At 37.0% G+C, this 27680-nt stretch overlaps 1 protein-coding gene across 1 annotated transcript in view; it reads left to right on the forward strand.

Annotated features, from left to right (window-relative positions):
- The window catches only part of Ush2a (usherin), a 618626-nt gene that overhangs the window by 343378 nt on the left and 247568 nt on the right, over positions 1–27680 (forward strand). Inside the window, exon 37 of the mRNA XM_048356772.1 lies at positions 20446–20625. Within this exon, the coding sequence (XP_048212729.1) occupies positions 20446–20625 (180 nt within the window). The remainder of the gene's footprint in view (positions 1–20445; positions 20626–27680) is intronic.

The raw sequence follows: 27680 nt of genomic DNA on the forward strand, positions 1-27680 counted from the left end.
TCTCCTCCATCAAATCTCTCTGTAATAACTGTTTTACAAGTTTTACACACCATTGTGCACCATACTTTGTGTGTGTGTGTGCACTCATATGTAAACAGCTTCCTAATTCATTATCCAGCTTTCGAGTATAACGTATACCACTGTTAATCTAAGTAGTTTCCTATGAATGGACATTAAACGTATCTGCAATCTTTTTATCTTTTTTTGTCAGAAAATAAAGCATGTAGCTAGAAAATAGAAACTAGCTAGAATAATTCCCGAAAATGCATTGCCTGGTCAAATACAATGTGAAAAAATTATAACTTTGAAAGATTCATCAGATTTCACTCTGGGAAGGCCATATAATCTAAGTAAGGGTGCTTAATATCTATACCCTCATAGTCAAGATTGTGTGGTCCAACTGCTCTGTCCCAACCTGATATGCTAAAAGCAGAATCACATAACATCTTGAGTATGCATTTCTGTTTTAGGAATTAATCTGAACATCTTTTTATGTGTCAAGCTTGCTTGTGTTTCTTTTTTCAATGAGTGCATCATTTGTCTCCCCATATTTTTATTAAAGGAGCTGCTTAGTATTTTAGGAAAAATCTGTTGTAGGAGTAGCAATTCCTACCCTCCCTTCATGTTATTAGGTGCTATTTCTACCTGTAGTGCTTAAATATTAAAAAAATAGACATTTGGAATTCATAGTGACAGATTATGTAATATATGGATCAGAACTTAGTTTTTTCCCCATAGGTAGCATCTCATTGTTTCAAAGGCCTTTATTGGATAGTCACAATCATATTGCACAGATTTTAAAACATCTGATATTTTCACCATTGTCTGTACATACAGTAAAGTATCATAGTATTTTATAAAAAATGTAGAACCTGTTTAGAAGCCTTATGTCTTATCCTCCTCATCTATTTCATAAACATTTCCTTCATATTCATCCCTCTTATTTTCAGTGTTCACATATTTCTATGTTCTTTCCAGGAGGCTTGAAGCCATTTTTACGTGGATTTATAGCTAGCTTAGTCAGAATTAATATCTTTACTGTATGGGGCTTTCTAGTGGGTAATTCTGTTATATTTTTTGCTTTCTGTATCTCAGAGCTTGAATTTTTCTTTACACAAATTTTGCACATTTCCTTTGTTTAGCCATTTATGTCTAATCATTCTATATAACTTTATAAAATATGCATTAATGTCAGTATTAAAAATTAAGTAGTACAAAAAGTAGTATGGAATAACTACTTTTCAGTAATGATGTGTAGACTTCATTCCCCAGTACCGATCTTCAGAAACTCAAACTTTTAGATGTTTATATCTATCACAACCATCTGCTACCAATCAATACCTGGGATTTTGTTTACTACTTGAATTTGTTGTCACTTTCCCTAAAGCACTGAAATTTTATCAGTTAGAAAATATAACCTGATGAACTACATACACCAAATCTGAGATGGATAAACTAGCACCAAAGTTTCGATTAAAAAAAGAAAATTCGATCTTCCTAGAATTTGGAAAGAAGGCTAGTCATTCTGATGGGAAAAAACCTAGGTGTTGGTATGAAAAGTAGAACAGAGTTAATTTGACAAACAACTAGACCTTTCTCTTTTTTTAAAAAATGTATATAGTATAGTCACTCAAGTGTGAAAATATAGTGTGAGAATGACAGCAATGACAAACCAATGTGGGTGACAAAGATTAATATCACCCCACCTCACTCACTGGTATATGTTAGAATATACTTTCCATTGTGCAATAATGTCTTCTATTATTACATAAAAGTAAGGACTAGCACATAGTTCTGTCAGGTTCTACTTTCATTCCATCGGGGAGTGGGGCATGTGATTCACATTCGTTTGTTCTGGGGCATGCAAGTGCCATTTGCTGACCTGAAATAGTCACTCATCAGTGGCTCTCAGGAGTGCTCACTCATCTTGCAAAAGTGAATGGTCAGGGACTGGGAATATGGCCTAGTGGCAAGAGTGCTTGCCTCCTACACATGAAGCTCTCCATTCCTCAGCACCACATAGATGGAAAACAGCCAGAAAGGGCGCTGTGGCTCAAGTGGCAGAGTGCTAGCCTTGAGCGGGAAGAAGCCAGGGAAGGTGCTCAGGTCCTGAGTCCAAGGCCCAGGACTGGCCAAAAAAACAAAACAAAACAAAAAAAGTGAATGGTCAGATCCGAGCCATCACTAGACAAAACCTTCAGCATTTGTTTCTCATTAAAAATGTTAATTGACAATTCAAATAATAGGTAACAGGTTTAAAATAATTTTTCTTTTGTTTTACAGATTTAATTTTTTTTTAAAAAAAGAACTGCATACTTAGTAACAAAATCTAAAACCACATAGATCATAGTAGTAGGAACTTGGGTAATGTCAAACTGATTTTAAATGTACAAGTTCTGTTGAATATTTTAATCAAATACCCTAAAAAACACCTACTTTGAGAGCTGAAGTTGGCATAATTACTATAAAATTGAAAACATATATTTTCTACTCTATATGATACAAATCATCTCATTGTCAATAGGGAATAATAGAAAATAACTTGATGCAGAGAACAGGAGACCCTTCTGATTTCCTATAGAATTCTTCCCTTACAAATGGTAGTCTTTTTACGACTTGACTTTTAGATCTTTGCCCTCATCCTATTCTTAGACAATACCATTTCTCAGCACACACATCCTGCTCTTTTCTAAAGCCCAATTGTGGAGTCTTTTGCGAATTGTTTAATTCTTCATTATCCTTCCTTTCGAATGAATTGGAAAGTGATCTTCATTGCTTGATAACCTGACAGATTGTTTTGTATCTGAGTTTCTAACGCAGAGCGCCAGGGAGTGCTAATTGCCGAGTCCTTTGTACCCTGCTAACTCTCGCCTGAGCTGCAAAACTGGATTGCAGCTTAGTTTTCATCTTCAATGCCCCTTTCTTCTAATCCCCTATTTGCGTTGTGGTACAGAATAGAGATATCTACTTGAGAGAGAGAGAGAGGAAAATACGGATTACTGAGGCAAATGAAAATAATCTTTCAGCATCAGCAGAAGGAAATATTACTTTCATATTTGCAAAGCAGATTGATAATATCAAATTGGTAAAATGATCATTTTATAGATCTCTTAAAATTCCTCCTGAATAGAGATAGATACAACAAATAAATTTGAGGTGATTTATTTCTACCCAACAGAGATTCCCTCTGAACAGGAATGAATCTTTTTATTTAATTATGTAGTTCAGTTCAAACATGTTGCTGTTGTTATAAGTAGGTGTACAGATGGTTTTCAATTCAACATGTCGGTTTATGAGTTTATCCCTTCCATCATTCTCCCCAATCCTGACCTATCCCCTCAAGTTACCTGGTTCTATGTTTACACATGTGCATTACATATTATGACTGTTTTTACCTACCTTTCCACTCTCCAATCCTCTGTCCTGCTCCCCTTGATGTCACTCTCCTTTGATAAATCAAGTTTCAGCTCCCTGGTATTCATTTTATTAAACTATAATTTAGTCATTCAAAAGAGTGATGCCGGGCTGGGGATATAGCCTAGTGGCAAGAGTGCCTGCCTCGGATACACGAGGCCCTAGGTTCGATTCCCCAGCACCACATATACAGAAAACGGCCAGAAGCGGCGCTGTGGCTCAAGTGGCAGAGTGCTAGCCTTGAGCGGGAAGAAGCCAGGGACAGTGCTCAGGCCCTGAGTCCAAGGCCCAGGACTGGCCAAAAAAAAAAAAAAAAAGAGTGATGCCATTGAAATCTTTTCTTGCATATACCATATTTTACTGAACTTACTTGTGTATATCTACATATGACCCTCTATATGTTTCCATGTATGTTTATAATTTTAAAAGGAGGGTGAAAGAAAGGGACAAGAAGGGAAAGGGAAAGGAAGGGAAGGGAAAGGAAGGGAAGGGAGGAAGGAAGGAAGGAAGGAAGGAAGGAAGGAAGGAAGGAAGGAAGGAAGGAAGGAAGGAAGGGGGAGGGAGAGAAGTCATAAAATTAGTACTAATCCTACACTCTCCTTGCTCATAAGAACTGATGGCCCAAAAGAACTGACTTTTACAAATGATTAAAAAGGTGTATTAACAACAGCAATGAAAAAAAAAGTGGAAATTTGGAAAGAATATAGATATGGCCTCTGGATGGGGGTAGTATTTAGGAATGGCTCCATTTCTCCATTGTTAGTGAACTGGATTTTCTACAATAAATGCAGCTTTTAATGCCCATATTAAAAAAAAAAACAAACAACTAGGTGAGGATTGCACAGCAAAGCAATCACACTTGAGGCAGAGAAAGAGGAGTGTGCCACAGGCCTAAGATGGAACCCAGGGGATGGACAGGTGTCTTCCCCTTCAATGCTTACTCGGGAAAATGATCTTGGTGTGTTTCCTATACTTCTTTTCTCTTGCTTATATTTCTTTCCCCAAGTGTGGCTGCTATAATAACCAGAAAAGAATGTCACACAAATAACTAGGAAATTAAACAGAAGTGATCAGAGAGATAGAGAATAGAGAAATTCTGAAGAGTGGGTGATGTGAGGGTTCCGAGCTGACTCACAGGAAGCAGGACAGGAAGTAATGAACTACAGACAAAACTTCTGCAAAGGGTAGGGTGCCTTAAGGCAGAATAGGATTTGTCTAGGTAAAAAAGACAAGACGAGTAGGAGTGGGACAACTCCCACACACCATTCTCTGAGCTTGCATCTTTCCTCCTCCTTTGTAATCTTAACCTAACATCAACTCTATCAAGTGCTTGCTTCTTCATCTACCTCTCCATCCAGGAAAAAGCAGAAAGAAAGAGGAGCTGACTACACAAATAAAGAAAACATAATGCCAGCTGACTCTGAACTACATAAATGGATTTTTTAAACTATTTTTAAAAATCTCACTGGCCAGAACAGTTCTACTTTGATTAGACATTGCAAATTTCACTTGTCAGCATACTCAAATAACTGTAAATCGTACCCAAATATAGACAAAACAAGAAAAGGCAATCCATCTTTCAAGGTTACCTAGAGCAATGCAGAGACCTTTACAAACAACCTGATTCTCTGGATGCCTTTTCTCCCGGAACAAACTCTTGTTTTCTAAAAATTGCAAGAGCAAAAACAGAGATATGGAAGCATTTGTTTTCTTGAAAGATAAAGATAATAATTATCCATGGGAAACTCTTCGACTTGCAAGGAGTCTGCGGGAAGGGAAGGCAGTGCTGTCAGGAAGCAGGCGGCTTGTTTTATAGCCCCTGATGTCTGTTTTTTAGTGTGGAGGGAAATGCACACTTTTAGAGCTGGCTTGCAAGCCATGCAGTATATCTGACACGCTGCCCTCTGGGAAAACCCGCCGGTGAGGGAATTGCTCTGGTGATGCAGTACAGCTTGTAACTCGGAATCCCGTCGGAGAACTTTGTAGTTGCTTGTCAGTCAGTGCGAAGATAAAAGAGGCAGCTTCTTTTCAAGCAATTTGAATTCATTTCCCTGTAATGAGTTAGAGGGTCAGGCAGCAGGAATGAGATCTTATAAAGTCTATTTCGAGCAAGGAGGAAAAGAGCAGCAGGGAGACTGCCTAGGCACAACTGCAGTATGCTTGGCTTGTCCTTGGTCCGCTTCTTTTGGGGGTGACTTGTTCAGGCTTCTGCATTCATATTTTCAGAAGGGAAGGCAAAGGAATGTATAGCTCTTTCCTAAATTTAAAAATTAACATCCAGCCTATGAATTCTAGTACCAGTACCAGTATCTAAAGCAAGAGGGAATTGTCTTACACACACACTCAGGAGCTGACAAGTTAGAGATACTACACTGTGATCTGACTCACATAATGTAGTCACTGATGTGCAATTTACAATAGAGACAAAGAAGAAATTTAATGAATGCCACAGTTTTCTTCTTGTTATAGACAACAGCACTGAGCTGTCTCCCTATATTCAGATGTTTTTACAGCCACATAAGTGCCATAGGATGATTGGACAAAATGGTTTGAAGCAATTTGAAAAAACAAAAAGAAAGAAGCAAGGGAGGAAGAGAGAGAGGGAGGGAGAGAGGGAGGGAGGGAGGGAGGGAGGGAGGGAGGGAGGGAGGAAGGAAGGAAGGAAGGAAGGAAGGAAGGAAGGAAGGAAGGAAGGAAGGAAGGAAGGAAGGAAGGAAGGAAAAGAATGAAGGAAGGATCTATCTTTGAATAAAGTTTCAGCACATTTCTAGAGGTATAAACACACAGTTATAAATAAAGGAAAACAAAACCAATTACTTTATCAGTGGAAAATATGAATGGGCATCATGAGCTCTATGTCATTGTAAATGTTTGACTGTAGAATGCCTACTCACTGAGTATATATTGGCACTTCTGATTGTTTATCATGTCATGGCCAATAAAACTATAGAAATGTGTAATTAGGGCATGTTCTTCCATAGGAAGGGACTTAAGCATTCATTTATCAAACTTATTTGAACACTCATTTCTTCTCTACTTCATACAGCAGCTTATTGAATTTGTGTCTAATATCTAATTGGCTATTTTCTTGACATAATGAACAAGTACCCACTGTGCTATTGTGTCTGTGGAGACAATGATGCAATATGGAAATGCACATCATAACCTAGGCCTTCCTTCTCCTGTAGTAGGATGTAACTCACAGAAGCACCAGTGGGCATGGCATTTCAGAGTGAAATTCACATGACTCCTACCATTTGCTACATGATTGTAGAGGAGTCTGTCCACTCCAGGCCATTCTTAAAGGAGATTGCTAGAGAGAAAATAGAGTCACTTTCAGATGAGAGTTTGTGTATGTTTTTGTGGGCATAGGATGAATACATACATTTAAGATATTACTACATTCTTTAAATTATGCTGTACATGATAAACATTATACCATGAATATTCTACACACACACACACACACACACACACACACATACACAAACACACACTTTCAGTAGGATAGTACTAGGCCATGGCGGGAATATATTAACCATTCTTTTTGTGTTGGGCCTCTTGGATTTATTATTTTACTACTAGACAAGTACTCAGTATTAAAATATATTTCTGCATAAGTTCTTAATAATACAACTGAAAAGAATTGTTAAATTAAAGGTTGGAGTGTTTTTCCAGCCTCTCAGTATGCATCAGAAAAAAATGCTTTTAAGAAAGGTCACATCAATTCTCCTGCCTCCTAACAATATGCAAATATGTTCATCTGCCTCTTAATTGTGCTCATTTGATAGGTAGAAATGGCAGGTTGTTTTAGTTTGCATATCTTTTATTCCTATTGAGCTTAAACGCTTGCCATGTGCTCACTATTTGTCTCTATGACTTTCTTATTGGTCTGCTCACATGCTTTGCCCAGAAGACTTGAAAAGCTCTAAAAATTGGTGTGATATTCTTAGCAGCTTAAAGGTTATGGATAAGACTTAGTCATTACAACTTTAAATGTTTTATCCAACTTATATGTTTGCTTTGTTTACAAGATCTAGGAAGTAGTGTTTTTTAGTTTTGATCACTAAATACCTCCATTTTTGTATAAAATATATTCTTCATCTAGAGTTGAAGCCCCTATGTTGCTGCACTTTGCAACTCTATGTCGGACATTTAAACTTATGTAATGATTCCATATATTCAGTTCAGAAAAAGACATACCTAATTCCCTATGTTCTTGGACAATACACCTAAACAGCCTTAGCCCTTGTGTCTAACCAGAGAAAATTAGACAACTTGGAAATATAAGTAAAGGTGAGAGGAAAGTCTCTTTTAAAACTGTGTCAGAGAAAAAGAATATATGGCATAGATAGGTCCTGGGGAAGATATGGTTCAACCCAAATGCAGCATCTTGACCGTCTTCCCTTATAGACCTTGTGTTCAATAAGAAGAATTGTAGTCCTTGAAGATGGCTTTCATATTGGTGGATTTCTTTCCTGTGTCTTATAAGGCTGTGATGCCAAAGACACTCCCTTCCTTAGTCATTTCTATCAGTAGTTTCTTTAAATGATAACAATCATATCTGATTAATGATTTCTCTAGCTGCTGCGTGAAGACAGAATATAGATGACTTCTTGGTCTTGAAAAATAAAAGTCACAAGTGTTGTGACTCATGCTTGTTATCCTAGCTACTTGGAATGCTGAGGTCAGGAGGCTCATGGTGTGAGGTGAGCCCAGGTAAAATGTTTAACTGGTTCCATCTCTACCAATAAACATGGGGCATGATGCTGTATATATTTCATGCTTCTGTGCTTTTCAGGGCATATAAATTGAAGGATTATGGTCCAGGCAAAAAGAGTCCAGAGAAAAAATAAGATTCTACTGGCAGGATAACTAAAGCCAAAGGGTCAAGGAATATGGTTCACATGGTAGAGCATCTACCTAGCAAGTATAAGGCACTGAGTTAAAACTCCAGTACTGTATAACAACAACAACAAAAAGAATTTGCCTAATCAATTGAACTTGACATACTGTGTAACACATTTCTTATTTTAAGTAAAAGAACTTCAACCCAAGTTCTGCTTTATGAACACTCCTCTATAATTCGGTTATTTTAATGACACTACAACCAAACTGCTGGACTCTAGTTTCTGGTAACCAATTGCAGATTCTCAGTATAAGCTGATAATGTAAATAGGTTTCTAGTCATATCCATTTGTGTTCTCTTAAACACTGAAAAATTCTGACCCTTGAAATCTTTTAAAGAAATAATCAGTTGGGCACACAAGATCTTTTGGACAATTATGGCCCAGACATTTTGTAAAACAACAATTGAGTTGGGTTGGACAGGCCAAAGATGCTGTTAAATGGGCAATAATATGAATTCACTGCATGATGGTGAGCAATGCAATAATATAATAAGTACTTTAGTTGTTGGTAAGAAATATATATTGTTGTTGGATGCCAGAGGATTATGCCTATAATCCTTGCTATTCTGTAGACCGAACTGAGGGATGGTTCAAAGCCAGCCTGGGCAGGAAAGTCCATGAGACCCTTATCTCCCATTAGCCATCAGAAGGCTAGAGCCGAGCTGTGGTTCAAGTGATAGAGTGCTAGCCTTGAGTGAAAAAAAGCTAAGGGCCTTAGTTCAAGCCCCAGTACCAACACAAAAAAGAGAAGAAAAAATAACTACATATTGTTACATATACAATAGCAGCATAAAATTCCATAATAGCAAAATATGATAGATTTTACAGATACACAAATTAAATGAAAAGATACACCTCAAAATACTAAAATGATAGTACTGGTTCTCTTAAACTTTCAGGTAGTTGAAACTTTTCCTACTTTCTGAGATACTCTTCAAATTTGCAATAAAAACATATCTCACAACAAGGCACACAAGGAATGTCAGAAGCTAAAGGAAAATGAAAAAAAAATAATTTAATGGGCAGCATGTTTCATAATAAAATTATCAAAAGATTTTAGGAAGGAGGCCTTAAGACCTCAAACTCTCACGAGAAGCTAGCAACAAAAGATGAGAATTCATTATGCAAGGGAAGCTTTAAAAATCTTAGATTTCAGCATCTTCAGAAGCTCAGCCCACTGCAATTGTTGTTTGCTATCATCTTGCTGGTATTTGACTCTCTTAAACTTAAAGTGGTTCATTTTTCCACTTTCCCCAATGATTTATTCCTTTATGATAATAGGGCTTCTTATCGGCTTCTTGACTTGTACCTGTTTCCTGTTTAATGATTTACTCAGCATGGCATCTGTGAAAAGTTATCATAGTAGAAAAAATTATTATGCTATAATAATTATGGTACTATTAAACTGAATTGCATTATGTTTCATGGTAAATAGTAAAAGTGTATTAATTTTTGAAAGCTTTTTTGTGCCAGTAAAGGTAAAGTTACCTCTAAATACTTTCATGAAACACTGTAACAGTGCCAAGTGCATTGACAGAGAGAGAACAAATCAACTCATTCCTCACATCACTTTCATTCAAGGCCTGCTTCTGAAAGCAGCTTTCTTTGGACTGTGAATTAAACACAAGGTTTTGAACAGGATGTGTTCTATGAATAAAACTTTTACCCTCACTGGGCACCAGCCCATGGCTCACGCCTATAATCCTAGCTACTCAGGAGACTGAGATCTGAGGATCACAGTTCAAAGCAGCCCTGGCAGGAAAGCCCAGGAGACTCTTATCTCCAATTAACTACCAAAAAATGCTGGAAATGGACTCAACTGATAGAGCTCTAGCCTTGAGCAAAAACAGCTCAGGGACAGCACCCAGGCCCTGAGTTCAAGCCCCATGACTAGCACAGAAACAACAAACAACTTTTACCCTCATTTTGTACAAATATGCAGAGATATATCTTGGAGCAATGAGTTTTCTTTCCATTGACTTAAGAGGAAATTTAACTATATTATATAGGTTCATTCAGATTTTTCCCTTAGCACATTAGAATGTCAGTGCCCAATAAAAATGTAAAGTAAGTTCATATTTAATTTTGAATTTTCTAGTATGTACTCTAAAAATTGGAAATCAGTTTATTAGGATTTCTTATGCAATCAAATGTAGCCAGCTCTCATTTCAATGTATGTAAGTAGGGTCTTAAGAATAAGATAATAGATTGTTTTTCCATATTAAGTCTCTATATAGAAACTGAGCCAGGACACTGTCCCTTCTCTGGTGCTTTACCACTTGAGCCCCTCCTCCACATCTGGCTTTTTGATGGTTAACTGGAGACAAGTGTTTCACAGACTTTGCTGCCCAAGCTAGCTTGGAACTTCAATCCTTGTATCTCAACCTCTGGAGTAACCAGGGTTACTCGTGTAAGCCGCTGGAGCCCAGCTTTGTTAATATTTGATACCGGTAGCATACTTCAATTTGAATGATGTTTATTTCTATCAGAAGTATTTAATATCTATTTATGTTTCATAAGAAAATCAGTTAAGAGTATAGATTCATATGCCAAGTGGTTTCCAAATATATGTTGAGTTTCCTAATAACTGAATCAATGATTAGTTTTTAATTAAAGAATGTGTGACTAGTATGGAGAATGTGTGACCAGTATGGCTAGCTACACCATTGCCACTAAAGTACGGCTAACCATGTTAGCCACACTAGTAATGTCAAATAGGCAGATAGCTCATAGCCACCCTGATGGAAAGTGCAAGTGCAGAGCCACATATAAGATACTACAATCATGGACAAGTTAAAATTAAGACTGTAGCCAGCCAGTGGCGATATTTTGTGCAGTGACTAATTTTTTGGCTGGTTGCCTCAGTAGATGAAATCAAAGAACTGCTTTGGTTTTTATCTCCAAATCATCTCTCTTTTCTAGTAAGGCAAATATCTGTGCCAAATTAAACAGAGAGCTATCTCTCCTGAATAGCCCTGTTACCCTCAGGATAGACCCCCCCAATGTGAGCTGTGACTAACCAAGTTTTGAGTAAAATAAAGCATACTTACTCTATGAGGAAATAAATAAATAAATAAATAAACAAACAAATAAATAAATAAATGTCGTTGGGGTTAGACCACCATATTTTGTTCTTGCTTCTCAACTGTCTTATAAATCATGTAAATAAGTACAATAAACATTTATTGAGTGATTTCATAATACTTTGGATCTATAGGGTCATCATTTGTGATGACATGTAGAAGTTGGTCTAGGAAAGCTGAAACCATGTCGTATGTCAAACAATGCCTTTCATCACCTTTAGAGCAGCATTTCTTCACCCGCATTACCACAGAGTGTAATGGCACTTGGAAGTATTGACATTTCTGATATGACTTCATTCTCCTAGCTCAGCATTCTTAAAGAATAAATAGTTTTTTCAATCTGTGATTGAAAGGGTTAAATAGTACCAATTCATTACCACTCACCAAAGGATTTATTTTGTTCTCATAAATCAGTTTTATTCCACATTTTTATGATTCCCTTGGGTGAGCTACTCCAATTGAAATCAATAGGAATGCAAGTGACACAATCAATCTAGGTATTTGATTATGGATTAGAGATCTCCAGGTCTGCTTTTTTTTTTCTCCTTAAAGCTAGTTTCATTCTGATCATCTCCCTAAAGAAAGGAATACTCGTATTGGCATCTATGAGTGATGAACAGGTCTAGAAAGAACAGAATATTGTTCATTGATGTGCTGACAATGGAAGCCCAAAGAAGGAGCAGAGAATTAAAGATAAATACTAAAAAGATGTAACTTTCACATGATTAAACTGTTCAAATTTCTCAGTGTTTTTCTGAAAACGAAGTCAAGATTTAAAATAACTTGGTTCTTCCTTTTAATCCAAGCCTCTTAATGCAATTGATGGTGATAAGATATATTCATAGGGTATTATTAGGTGAGTAACTACTTCTCATGACAAAGCTCCTATCTATTTTCACACATTTGCTGGAGAACTAAGCCCTAACAATTGCTCTAGGTTAGCAATGAGAGAACACTTATGGTGAGTAAAATGCCTTGGAAAGGTATCCAGGCCCATCCCCTTTCATTTCTATAATTATCTAGCCTAGTAAGACATCATCTGGGGGATCTGAGAGAGAAAAACAGTTTAATTTTGAAGCACAGAGCAAAATTGATTAAGTTTTTGCTCAAGAGGCCGACATTTATATATCAGACACTCTTTGCTTTACAAACAATTTACTTCGTATGTCCCTTTCCATATTGAATGCATATCTGGGGACTCCTGGTACCACCTTTGAGTTCTCTTGCCTCTAAGTAGAGCCACCTGTTCATGGGTCTTTTAGCCAAATTTCTGCATAGTCCCATTAAATCATTAAGTAATTGAAATATTTAGAATAAGGAGGTGTTTATGTACTTCCCTGATTCTTTCTTCAAAGTAGATTCCAAGGCAATATGAGCACTGCATTTACAACTACAAATATTTTAGCATTTTTTTAGTCATTGACTTATTTTTACCAGAATCTGTAAAATTGTTTAATTCATATTTTGGGAAAATTACCTAAGTCTGACTTTCCTGTTGTTGGCACATAACTAAAAATAGTTTTAAAATGGCTGGGGATATGGCCTAGTGGCAAGAGCGCTCGCCTCGTATACATGAAGCCCTGGGTTCGATTCCCCAGCGCCACATATACAGAAAACGGCCAGAAGTGGTGCTGTGGCTCAAGTGGCAGAGTGCTGCTAGCCTTGAGCGAAAAGAAGCCAGGGACAGTGCTCAGGCCCTGAGTTCAAGCCCCAGGACTGGCAAAAAAAAAAAATAGTTTTAAAATGTCTTTGATAAACAGTTGAAAGAATACTCTCAATCCAAATAGCTTTGTTCATCCAGGGAGTCATCAATTATTCTTTATTTGCCCTTATTAAGGCATTACAACAAGAGCTATTACTATCATATACGCATATACGCAAAAATATTTGAACTTCTGTCAGTGTATTTCCAGGGAATCTGGAATTAGCCTGATCTCTCTCTATATATGTATAACATCCTGCTTCTTTCTCTTCCAGTAACTTTGCATTTATAACCGCTGAATCATGAAAAGAATTCAGAGCATTCACACAGGTTGAAACACACTGCTCTAGGAATACATGTTTTTTCCACATATTTCATTATGTTGTTTGAAAAGTTCCATCAAGACAGGCAAATTTTTGTTCAAGTCCATAAGCCTAGCTACTGAAAAGATCAAAAGGGGAAAAGTCCTACTTCAATGCTAACCTGGCTGAACTGAGAGAGCGAGTGGAATCGATAGCATCAATCTCAAAATTGTAACTGATTCTTGTTCAGGAAGGCACAATGTTTAAGAGATAATCTCCTTTATAGTTGAATTTAGACATTGGAAAGATTTTTTCCAATGAGGACCAGAGAATCCTTAGTAGCAAGTATTTCCATGTTCTCTGCCATAACTGTTAGACTCTTCAGTTGGAGCATGACAATGCCTTGTGGTATCTTTGTTCTAATCAAACTTTATTTATACAAACAAGCATCTGGCCAAATGTTGTCTACAAGGTCAAGTTCATAGATCTCTGATTACATCTCATGATTCTATTAGAAAACGATAATTTAAAAGTCACATAACAGAAAAAATAATATTCACTAAAATCTTAAGACTTGTAATTGATCCAGGCTAACACAGGGTGAACATTTCAGACCTTTCTCAATTTATAGGTTTTTAAGTTTTTCTAGTGTGATTTTTTTTCCTCTGGCTCAGTAATACATACACATGCATCTATAGGTATTATCTATATGTATATACACATACATATACATTTTTTTTTCATCTTATAAGGACTGTGTATTATTTTCTCCAAGGATGCATGGCTATTTTGTTTTAATATTTAATATTTTCTTTCTTCCTTCAAATTCATGGTGCTAAAAGAATGACAGTTGTGTCTAGACTGCGTTTGTTTTGAACTTTAACCTACTTCTTTTGCTTTTTGCTCAGTCCTCTAAAAACCTAAACTTTGAGTACTAAGGTTTGGCCACCTGTCTTTCTTCTGCACTTAAGTTTCAGAGTGAATGTTGTTCTATTCCTTTTCCCTTTTGTATTTTCTCCCTCAGAATTTTTTAGCTGTTTTTATTAATGCTTTTCTTGTACTCCTACTTGGTTGTATGTTTTTGAAGGGTGATTTATGACATTTGAGTTTATACATTCTCCTCCCCCAAAAAATGTTTTCCAAGTTATTCATTTTCAAATCTATTTCCAGCGAGATGATTTAAACCCATAGCCTAGAATATATAAATAGCATCTCCAAGATGGTATCCGGTGGTTATCCATCCCTAGTTTCCTCTTTAGTGGGGTCAAAATCAGTAATTTGCTTCTATCCAATGCACTATGACAAAGGAATGGAATGTCACTTCCACGGGGAAAACACTCTGCTACGTGATTAAGAGGTGTGCTACCTGAGAAAGCAAGTGGCCCTACTGGAGAGGTTAATATGGGGAAAAAAAATGACAGGGAGCTCTAGATAACAAGAAGCTTCTTCTTATAACCAAGGGCAGCCCCAAGTAAAAGCCAGGAAGAAAGTGAGACCCTCCCCGCCCCCCAGTCCTGACAACCTGGGTGGAATTCAATGCCACCCACAGCCCCCTTGGAACTTGGAGACAGACTTAGACATTGCCTTTCCTGTGAGTTTTTGGGAATTAAGCAGAGTTCTTGATAAGCTATACCCATACTTCTAAACTACGAAGATCCTAAATGCATATTGTCTTGAGTTGCTATGTTTGTAATAATACCAGAGCACTGCAACACATCATTACCAGAGGAATAGTCACATGACTGCAGCAAACAGAGCAAGTAAAAGCCAGCCACAAAACACAATTCTCACTTCAATACAACATCGCCCAAATTGGCACTGTCCTCAAACTGAAGAACCATCTCAAGCATGTATAAATCCTAGCAGTAGAAGGTGAATTCTAAACATTTCATTAAATGACAAATGGGTGAGAGACTGTGCTCTGGGATCAATAAAAGCAGTTGAGTTATCCGCTTGATGACAACAGCAGTCAAGGCTCAGCACGTGCCACGTGTGTCGTAAGGCCACCCTAGAGCTCCAGTAGGAGACATTTACCGGTGATAAAACAGTTGTGTTCGTGTCCACTGTTCAGTTGGGAATCTGGAGAGCACTTTCTGCAGGAGCACATTTGCCCATATAACTCTCAACATGGAAATAATGGAAGGCATTTGTTCATTTGGAGAAATATAAGGTGTTCCAAGTGGGAGGAAATAAATCAAAATAGAAAAATAAACCCGGCATCTCATATTACATGCTTCATGAAAACAGATCACATTTCATTATTCTTTATATACACGTGTATTTTTTTTTCCTTTTTTTGTTGTTGTTGATAGACTTTATTACTTAGAGCAGTTTTAGGTTCACAGCACTGGTAAGTAGAAAATACAGAGATTTCACATAGCCTCCTGACTCTGTAACTCTTTTCTTATGCTAATAAAATTAAATGCACTTAGGAAAATAGTAACTGTGGTTTACACTAAGAAAACTTGATTAAAATAAACCCTGCCCCCAATGAGTTTTTTTGGAAATGACTCAGAAATATTAAGGAAAGTAACTGGGCAATGTTAAGTGTAGTCTAGCCCATACATTTAAAAAAGAGCTAAACACAAGAAAGCCAAAAGATCCTCTATATCACAGAGCTGTATGAGTGTGTGTATCTTAGCACAATCAGGGCATATGTTTTTACTTGTCATGAAATATTTTGTTTCATTAGTTCCTGAAGTGCAATTGTCACACTAGGAAAATGACCTGTTTTAAGAAGACTCAAAGGAGCACAGCTTTTATTAGATAACAACAAATTAAAATAATTTGAACATGAATTACATTAATGGTAAAACAAAAAGAAGAATACAATGCATTAACACAGCACTGTCCTTCTGAGAGGATGAAGAGGTTCTAAGGCCAGTTCTTCCTTCCTTTTTCCAAACATCCTGTGAAAAAGAAAGCCATGTAGATGGGTATCAATGCATCCTTTGTAGATTATCAAAAATGTAAACCCAGATCAGAGTTCCCTTTGTCTATATATTTATTACAAAATAAGTGCCCAGTCCCGTTAAGACACCACCATGGAAATATTTGTAGACTGAGAGAATTTGGAGGATAGACTTTGTAGGTAAAGTTAGGTGCTATCTAGAGTGACTTTGAATTGTTAGCTTGTCTTAAAAGGTGGCTTTGCTTCTTTGTCCTGATCTGCAGTAAAACCTTTAATGTCTTCACATTTTAGTCTTGGTGCAGCTTTGTGGCAGTGAGGTGTAGATGAACAGCTCTAAGTTTGAGATCTAAACAAAATGAAAACCGATTTTTTTCTTTATACGTATAGAGCTGGAAGTGAGAAAATTAGCTAACATGTTTTCTATCTTAAGTTGTAATTGGATTCAGGAAAAGGCTAACTCAAAGCAGGGCCAAGTCTGACATATGAAATCCTCACAAGGTAACAAGAATCAGTTTGGTTTGTTCGCTGTCATTTCTCATTATAGTCTTTGTCATGAGAATGGATTCATGTTGTGCCATTTTCTATTCTTGTTACAATCTTTGTCACATGAATAAGATATCAGGATGTTAATGTCTGGAATACAGTATTCCGTGTGCGATGGTACAATACAGGACTACGCTGACCTTTGCAGTATTATGTATTCTGATTGGTTGTTCGTTTCACCTCTTCCCCACAAGTTAATAAGGCTGTAAAAAAGAGAGAACTGAAATGGCCAACCAGTCAAATTATAGAATATTGAAAAGGTCAGAACAGAACAGCACAGAGGAAAAAAATTATGGAATATATGGTGCATTAAAATTCTTGAGACAATGATTATAACCAGAATGGGAAAGGATATCCACTTATGTTATTTCAATATCGAGAATCCCATAGGGTGAAACTTCTAGGACACCATCGTGCAGGTGGAAATAACCATTTGCATTGGTTTTTACTTTTTTTTAATGCATAGAAAATATCCTGCTAGTCCACAGATAAGAATATTAAGACTTTCACCTTACCAAATGAGCATGGAAATCATTAACATTTTAGTAGGACTTCATATTTAAAGCTGACAGCAAGCTTCTTGGTAAGTGAAACCTGTTGGTCATACAAAATACATATTGACCATTTCTTCACTTGACCCTTTGCTAAAAATAAAATAGAAAAATAGGAATGCCTTAACACCTTAGAAGAGCCTTTAGAACATGGAATACATGAAATAGAAGCTACAAATTTCTTTTTTAAAAATATTACACAAGCTAGGCAAAATTTGTTTCCTCCTTTTTATGCATTGTACAATGAATCTTTCCTTTCCCTGCTTTGAGAGAGAAAAGGAGAGAGGGAGGAAGAGGAAGAATGAGCATTTTGGGAGGGATAGAGGAAAGGAAATCAAGAAAGATAAAAGGAACACTTAAGTAAGAAATCCTAAAGATACTGTTCTCTGATATGCAATAATGACTACTCACTTTTAAAATTGTTTTATGCATATTTTTACATTTGCTATAGAACAGCTATATTTGATTTTATAGTCTGAAAATATAGTTCTCATTTAAACCTTGGTTTTGTACTCTGTCTAGTTGCATTATTTCATGAATAAACATCTTATCACCCCAACTAAAGAGATAAAAGCATCCTTAATAGGGATGCCTATGCAATATCATTACTTTTAGAAGCAGAAAAAATGAATTTGAATCATATTCAAATCCCTACAGATTGAATAACTCCATTGGTAGTTCTCAAACTTCTGTGTGCTGAAGCAAAATCACTTGACGAGCTCTAGACCCTATTCTCAGATATTTTTCCTCAGTAGATCTGGGGTGAAGCTCAGATATGTGAAAGTTTATGAGCTATCTTCAGGTGATTTTGATGGAGGTAAAGATAAAACTTGGAACAAAAGAATAGACAAAGAATTTGTAGCCCAATGGCTGAAACCAAAACAGATAGCTTGTGGATGCTGGGAACACAACAAAACTCATCCCCTGTGGATGTGGGTTTGGGGGAATTATGGTTCCAGAACACAGGAGTGCAAACAGCCCCACATCATCCACTTATACTCACAAATTAGGCGAGAGCTGTGGCTGACCAGACAGAATGGCCAACGGTGATAGGAAATTCAAATCACATCAGCATTTTCTACCTTGATTTTTTTGTGAGGCTGAACCCACAGGGCTATATTTTGTGCCCAGTGAAAACAAAGCTTGTGAAGTGAAAAGTGGTTTTAATGATGATTTTAAAGAGAGAGAGAGAGAGAGAGAGAGAGAGAGAGAGAGAAAGGGGGGGAAGAAAGAAGATTCTCCCTCAAGAGGAGCAATTGCCTTTAACAATCTGTTTCCAATATCTGGGCATTCAAATGTATTAAGGGGCAGAGCAAGAAAGAGTAGACAGAGCCAATGAGACAGGGGAAAGCTTCAGTCTGGCTGGCAAATGAAGCCCTTGTTTACATTTGAATTTGGAGGTTTGTTGAACTTCCTGGAGAGTTGAAATGGTGTCAGTTGTGCTAGGTCTGTGTGCAGTGAACTATGTAAAGGTGAGGGAACATTGCACGCACTCAGCTGCCTGGTGCCTGGAGATGTATGAGTAATTTTTTTTTAAGCTGAGCAAAATGGTTATGTAATTGCAAACTTCTCATAATTATTGAGTAATTATATACTTCTTATAATTACTGAGTAATCATTGTTCTATAACCAGAACTTAAACGTTACAACTAATTGTATAATTACCACGTATTAATGTTGTTATCTGGGAAACTGAGAAGAGAGGAGTACTTAATATATTTCCTCCTGTCATGCCATGTTCAAAGCTAGCATTGGCATTTGTTTTACAACTCAAAATTCGCTCCAGAAACAAATAAACAGAAGGCAAGGGGGAAATACTTCCCAACAATATGATAATCATAGAGTTTACTCTTTGATCTTTCATGTGTGCCTGGCTAGAAATTGGTAAAAAATATTTTTAAATGCTCTCACGGCTTATTTGTAGAATATTTGTTGTTGTTTTGCCACTTTCTGTCTTTTATAAGATGTGCAAATTTGACTACTTCAGACCCAGATGAGCCTCTACGTGTGTCTCTGAAGGAAAAAGTGACCTTTTTGAAGTTTTACAGCTGAGCAGGTGACAATGACAGTGGTTGTTTCAGCTGTAACAGAGAATGCTATGAGAAGCTAAATGCCCCCCAAACAAGAATTCTTCCCAAGCTAATCATGCAGTTGCTCTTCTACCATGATCGCAAAGGCCTTGCATTTCATCTGGGGCTTGGAGTCGGGTCTTTTTATTTTTAAGCTAAAGCTCAAACTCAACCACTTGAGCCACAGGTCCCTTTCCAGTTGTTTTTTTTTTATGATTAATTAGGAATAAAAATCTCATTGCATCTTCTGCTTAGGCTCGCTTCATATCTCAGTCCTCAGATTTCAGCCTCCTGAGTAGCTATGATTACAGGTGAGAGCCAACAGCACCTGACATTTTTATCATACACCTGATACTTGTGGCATAGCTCACATTATCTTCACAGTCAAGCCCCTTTGATCACTGGGATGAATGAGTGGCATGTCAGACTTAGGTTTCGTTTTGTTCAACAGGTAGCAAAATAAAAGATACAAACATATTGGTGGTAGTGGCCTTTGAACTCATGGTCTGGTGCTTACTTGACAAGCACCACACTACCTGAGCCATGCTTCAAACTGATTTTTACTTCATCTATTTTTCTGGTAGGGTCTCAGGGTTTTGGTGAGGGCATTCCTTGGACCCAGGTATTCCTACTTGTATTTCCTACATCGCTGTGGCTATCACGTGTATCATTATGGCTAACTTGTTTCTTGAGATGGGGAGGGAGGGTCTCTAGCTTTTTGGTAGGCTGGCCTTAATCTACAATCCTCCTCTCTGCCTTTTTGCAACTGAGATTATAGATATGAATCCCAATACCTGGCCCTACACAGTATACATAATGATAAGTGGCTGCACAAACCCTCTTGGAGCAGTATCCTTACTGTTTTCCTCAGTGTAGTACATGTGGGAACCCAAGAAAGCCTTCATAGAAAGAAAGAACTCTGACATCCGTGTAATTTTAATCATTTTGGTTTTAAATCAGCAGGTCATAACTACACCCTCGTGAACGGCACAAAAATCATGCACAGTACTGAAGAGAGCAATGTTTGGGTGATCATTGATGACTTGGTTCCTTTCACTAACTACACCATCAGAGTCAATGCTTCCAATAGCCAGGGCAGCTTGACCAGTCATCCTGTAACACTCGTGATGCCTCCGGGGGGTAAGTCGACCACTGGGTGGGCTCTCTCATTCCACACCTTGTTCCTTTTAGACTCTGCAGTCCATGGTGCCTCTGGTTCTTCATGTGTTTCCTGTGGTCAAGATGCATTGATCATCTTATTCTTTGATGGAGACTGCTTCTATTTTGTATGGTGTGTGTGTTTGCATCTTAGCAGAAAAGCCTTAGCTGTAATGTTTGCCAGACCATAGCATTAAATTACAAACAGAAACAGGGTTGAAGGTGTGGCACCAAGAGGTATAGTGCCAGCCTACCAAGGACAATACCCTGTATCCAAAACCTTGCCCTGCCAGAAATAATAATGATAAAATACTGAAAAGACACATGTGAGACTTACCAACATGAGTTATTCATGACAAATATTTTTTTTTCTAAATGAATTAGAATTACATTGGTGCTAGGTTTAAACTGAGACCAAATCACAACATAAATCAGACCCCACTCCCCCCCAAAAAAGTTATGGGTAATTATAACTATTTGTGATCAAACCACTTGCTGAAAATGATAGAAACTTGTTATGACTTTAAAACTTTGTCTAGAATACCTTTCATTCATATTTAGAAATCAAAATGCAATCAATATTTCCATGGAGAATTGAAGTTACATAGTAACATGTTCTCAAAAACATATGTGGTAAAGTAAATGAGCTCTGCATTCACTGTGCTCTTGACACTAATCTGTTTACTTTTATTTTTATTTTTTTATTCTCATTAAGTAGTTTTGCCAGGTAGTTTCAATTCCACATGTCTATTTGTGACTATAATGCATCTTAATGGATGTTGCCCCTTTTATCTCTCTCCCCAATTGCTCCCAAACCCACCTATCGTCTCAATTCTCCTAGTTTCATTTTCATGTGCATACATTGGACATTATGACTGCATTTGTCCACCCTTCCTCTCTGCATTTGTCTACAAGCTTCTTCTGGACCTCAGCTGTGTCTCAACACATGTTCTAGCCTCTTGGTATTTACTGAGTTGAAATCGTTGTTCCAAGTAGTTATACCATAAGAGCTCTCCCCTGCATAAACCATATTTCAGTTAATACATCTGTGTATATATGCATATGTCCTATATGTACATAAATATATGTATATATATTTATAATTTATATTTAACTTCCACAGATAAGAGAAAACCTGAGAACTTTGTTTATCTGGGCCTGAATTACTTCACGTCACATAATTGACATTGCTTTAGATCATTAATAATTTACCACAATTGAGTTCTTTTTAATAAAATAAAGCTAATTTGTCTTTGTATTTAAGAAAGTGTGGTTTGGTATTTTGTCTTTTATAGGATATTGACTCATAGAAAACCCATAAGAATAGCAAGCTTTCATAGTTAACTCAATACACACATGGGGATACCTATGAACAGAGGGGAAATATGCAAACAGGGAGAAGCTAAGGTATGTATTTGGGTGCTATAGTAGGGGAGGATACACTTACCTGAGGGTCATTTTCATCCTCACCCTGTGGTTGCTTACTGTGAGGTTATTTTTGAGGCTCTTCCATGTAACTTGCCTTGTCTGAGCTCAATGGAAGTATTCATTAACCATACTTAGAAATCTAGAGTTGGGAAGAAGTCTTTTTACCCAAAGAAGAAACCAATATTTTTAAACACAGATTTTCTCAAGTTTATTACAGCCATTAGGACATACTTTCTTTTGTCATTAGATTGTTGTTGATTACAATTAGGAAACTTATAGCTTTGAAATTATCTTTTTTATGACCTTGTGGCAGTTTAAAGGTGACACTTCATTGATTAAATAGGTTTTAGTTCATGCTTCCTTTTACTTAATGAACTGAAAACATATTATCCTGATTTACACATAAAAATCATACTGAAAAGCATGTGGCATTCACTAGAATATGTGTGTTTAAGTAGAATTAAATTAGGACTGAGAGTTATTAAAGAAATCTTCCATGCCTTTGGCTAGTGAACTGAGTTTCATACTAAAATGAATAATAAATGAACCAGTACACAGAAGTGAACTAGTTGTGGGCAGAGAAAGTTCTATGTGTTATTTACTATTCCATTAGATTTTCATTGTTAGCGTTATTGCCATTTCCTGATTTCACTGTTAGATGTTGTTAACATGTTAATGTTGAGTTCCTTTTTTTTTTTTTTTTTGGATGCTGGATACTACAAGTTTTGTAATGATATCTTTAGATATGTCTTCTCAGATTGTAAACGTAACACTAGAAGGCTTAGGCAAAACAAAAATTACATACACACACACACATACACATACACACACACATTCTTATTCCAAAGTTTACTATCAAATATGCCTCAAAAACTCTCTTTAAACTCATTTGACCTGGCCAAGTTCCACTGTGCTTTTAGATTTCAACTTAGAAACCATTCTATTAGCCAAGTCCTCTCTTATCAAACATAGTACTCCATATCCCAAAGTACAATGGTACAGCACTGAAATTGCCTCTTTAATTTGACCATCACAGTCTGTGCTTTCTATGATCCTACACAACATGCATGGTTTCTTTTTTTTTTTTTGGCCAGTCCTGGGGCTTGGTCTCAGGGCCTGAGCACTGTCCCTGGCTTCTTCTTGCTCAAGGCTAGCACTCTGCCACTTGAGCCACAGCGCCACTTCTGGCCATTTTCTGTATACGTGGTGCTGGGGAATCGAACCCAGGGCCTCATGTATACGAGGCAAGCACTCTTGCCACTAGGCCATATCCCCAGCCCCCATGCATGGTTTCTTATTCATGTTTTTATCTTCATTGCCTAGACCAAACCTGATACATGGTAGGTACAGAATGAATAGTGAATGAATGAGTAAATAAAAAAGGCAAAATATAATATTACCAGTTCTAGACCATAAGCTTAACAGAATTCAGTCCTGTTCAGGCTTCATCTCTACCTGAGCAGCCCTCCACTATAATCAGCCTCACAAACTGTGACCTTCTCTGTACCTTACTCTTCATTGTAGGTGTACTATTCATATATAAATAAGTTGCAGCCCACACTAGCAGGAGGATGAGAGTTTTAGAGCAGATACACACTCAAGTTTTCTTAATTGATAACTCCTTGATTTTATTTTCCCCTCTAGAACAGTTGCTTTGTCTCAGATGAACACCGGAAAGGAAGGGAAAATGGTATGAGAAATTTTCCCACGATACCGTATCTTTTAGTTGTACGACTATGAAATGTCTCATTTACTAGTAGTCATCTCTTCTTCTGAAGAGAAAACAATAGATGTAAAACATTTTAGTAAGGCCAAAGTGCCAGAGGTTCACGCCTTTCATCCTACCTACTAACGAGGCTGAGACCTGAGGATAGCAATTCAAAGTTAGCCTGAGCAGAAAATTCCCTGAGACTCTTATCTGTAATGAATTTGTGAAAACCCAGACGCAAAGGATATTCCTCCTCACCCAGTAAGAATGTCCATTATCCAGGAAACTAATAATAACAAATGCTGGAGAGGATGTGGCCAAAAGGGAACCTTACTACATTGTTGGTGGGAATGCAAACTTGTTCAACCCCTCTGGAAAGCAGTGTGGAGGTTCCTAAGAAGGCTAAGCATAGAGCTCCCCTACAACCTAGCAGCTCCTCTTTTGGGCATCTACCCAAAAGATTACAAGCAAGACCACACTAAAGCCACCAGCACAACCATGTTAGTCACAGCACAACTTGTCATTGCTAAAATATAGAACCAACACAGATGCCCCTCAGTAGATGAGTGGATCAAGAAAATGGTACACATACACAATGGAATTCTATGCCTATATCAGAAAGAATGTCACTGCCCCATTCATAAGAAAATGGAAGAACTTGGAAAAAAACATACTAAGTGAAGTAAGCCAGACCCAAAGAAACATGGACTCTGTGGTTCCCCTCATAGAGAATAATTAGTACACTTCTAGGATAGTCCTAGCAGAAGATCATAATAGCTCAAGATTTATGCCCATAAGAACACATAAGATGGTCCTAAGTGAATTGAACTTCAGGTTATAAAAACAAATGGTATATCACTGCAGTAGTTACTTCCAATATTCCATGTGAAACCGTGCCATTCATTTTTTGTTTGTTTGGAGTTTCTTGTTTTGTTTTGTTTTTGTTTTTTTGTTCTTCTTTTTCCATATTCCCTTTATGTGGTTTTACCCATGATAACACTGTAACTGATTTTTAATACCCTGGGTGTTACTGCGTGTACTGGAATTAGGAAAGGGAAAGTGAACACCAAACTTGAGAGACAAAGGACAAAAAGGCAAACCAATGCAACAGCAATACTTACAAAACTTTATGGTGTAAACCAACTGTACAACTCATGGGGAGAGAGGGAAGTGGGGAGGGAGAGGCAGGGGAAAAATGAGGGAGGAGGTAACAAGTTGGATAAGAAATGTACTCACTGTATTACAGATGAAACTGTAACCCCTCTGTACTTCACTTTGAAAATAAAATAAATTAAAAAAAATGTGGTTCAAGTTGTAGAAAAGCTAAGAGACAGAGCCCAGATCCTAAGTTCAAAGCCGCTGTACTGGCACATAAAAGTGCTAATTCATTAATTAGCAAATTAATTAAAACATAATAACTCTTTATATTAAGATAGGAATTAAACTGTGAGATATTGCTATCACTAATTTAGCTTATAGAATGATAGTGACAAATCCCAACTAGCATACACTTTTTATTTCCCAAACTTATTGTTGAGATTTAGAGGATATGAGGAGTCTCTTTGATTTGTAATAACAGCACATTCTTTCTTCACTAGGTGTACTTTTTGTGTGTTTACAATCACTACATTATTGCTTGTGTATAATAACAATGCTCATACCACTAAGATAGTCTTAGAAATGAAGAATATATTTAATCTGAGCTCCTGAATAGCATTATGGTACAGGTTCAAGAGTTCTAGGAAAAGAATTTAAAAAATAAAAATGAAATCCAAATGTTAATCCATAAATATGAAACTTTCCTATGGCCTTTACCCCCTTAAGGTCTGGAGTTACTAATGGGGTTAGGATTTCAACGCTTAATGGGGCTCAGTGCATTACTGTTTGGTATGCATGGAATTCAGCATTCGGTTTAATAAGTGGTTGACATTGGTGCTGTCCCTTAATTTACTTAAATCTAATTGGCTCTTTTATCAGTCAAACCTGTATGGATTGGCAGTTGATCAGAAAGGGTCAGTCATGACTCTGCATGTCGTTAAATGATGAATCCATGATTTCAAGTTACACTTGCATGATAATAAGCAAAGAAAAGAACAAATGAGCTTAGAGGAGGCAGGCAAGGAAGCTTAGAAGTTTCACAAGATCTTCAAGTTCAGAACAAAGGCATTATAGAGTATATAAATTTTAAATACACTGCATTTTGCCTCCAGACTTAAACCTTTTTTTTCCAGATGAACTGAAATCTTGTCTGAAACTGTCTTTGTTACATCAAAGAACTACTCAGAAAGGGAAAAGAGACAGAAGCAGCATAAAGGGCATAGTTTAAAATGATTAGTGACAAATTCCATACTGACGAGCTAGAAACAGATATTTTATGAAAGTTTTATATTTCTTTCCAAAAGGAATCATTCTATTCTATTTATCTTTTTCTAAACTTCTTTGATGTAATAGTGGAAGGAATTCTGAGCTACCCTAGTTTGTCAACAATCCATCTCTGACAGCAAATGATTTGTGATTTCTATCTTTAAATGGATGAGAATTGTTAGTTTGCAAGCTTCATAAAAAGTACTAGCCTTAAGGAACCTGTTTATTTTCAAAACTCTGTTCTTAGAACAGGGAAAATGGAATGTGAATGGTTTGTCTTAAATGATGTTTTTGACTCTCTCCTATCCCTGTTCCTTTGCCACCTTAGATATTGAAAGGGAAGAAAAACTATTAAAATTAGAACTTAGTGACAGTTATATAAATAACAGACTTTGGAGTCCATGAAGCATGGGTTTAACTCACCCTCTTTCACTCACTGACTGAAACAAAGTGTTCAAACCCACAAATATAACTAAATCTCAGTCTGTTCACCCATAACCAAGGGTCAATGTCAATTCCTGTCTACTGAATTGTCTGGAGACTTTAATAAGGTGTATAGCACAATATCTTATATTGATAAATATTTAGTGCTTGGTAAGTGTTTTGTTATATTTTCCTATTGCTTTAGTCCATTTTCAGTGGTCTTAAAATTCTGAAGGCTAGGTGTTTTATAAAGAAAATAATTTCTTTGCTTAGACCTTAGGAAATGGTGTTGACATCTGCTCAGGCCTTGTGAGGATTTGGCCGGATCAGAGGACATGACATCTTGGTATGAAAGTGAGAGAGAGAGAGATCACTAAGCCAAATAGGAAGCCTGACAAAGGACAGGGACCAGTGCTGCTCCTAATACAACCCCCTATCTCAACAACAACTAGGGTTACCCAAAAGTACATTAATACCTTCTAAAAGGAATGTCTCTGATAATACAATTACTTCCCCTTACGCTCTATCCCTTCAAGTCCCCTCTCTCCTCTCAGTACTACCAAGCTTACCCTAAGTTTCCAACACAGGAACAATACCACAAAAAAAGAAAAAAAGGAATCCTGTGCTGATGGCCCATTCCTGTAAATCCTAGCTAGTCAGGAAGCTGAGATCTGAGGATTGAGGTTTGAAGCCAACTCAGACAGGAAACTCCATGAGACTTTTACCTCCAATCAAGCACACACAAAGCAAAAAGATGAAAGTGAAGCTATGACTCAAGGGGTAGAGCACTAGCCTTAAGCAAAAGAGCTCAAAGATAAAGCCCAGCCCCTGAGTTCAAGTCTTTTTAGTCCCAGGAGCAGCACAAAACAAAGAATGAGAAAGAGGGAGAGAGAGAGACACAGAGAGAGTATGTTTCCTGAATTTTTACTTGAAAAAGATGTATCAAAACCTTTCCTAATAGAAAAATTAATGTTAACTGACATTTTGTTTCAGTGTAAGCCTTGAAAACTTTATATCAATAAAATCTTGCTTAAAACGTTTATAATTTGATAAAGGAATGTTATGAATTCCTTTTATATGTGAGTGTGTTTCAAAATTAATTATGTTAATTCTC

Source organism: Perognathus longimembris, chromosome 11 (genome assembly GCF_023159225.1).
Source record: "Perognathus longimembris pacificus isolate PPM17 chromosome 11, ASM2315922v1, whole genome shotgun sequence".
Taxonomy (NCBI): Eukaryota; Metazoa; Chordata; class Mammalia; order Rodentia; family Heteromyidae; genus Perognathus; species Perognathus longimembris.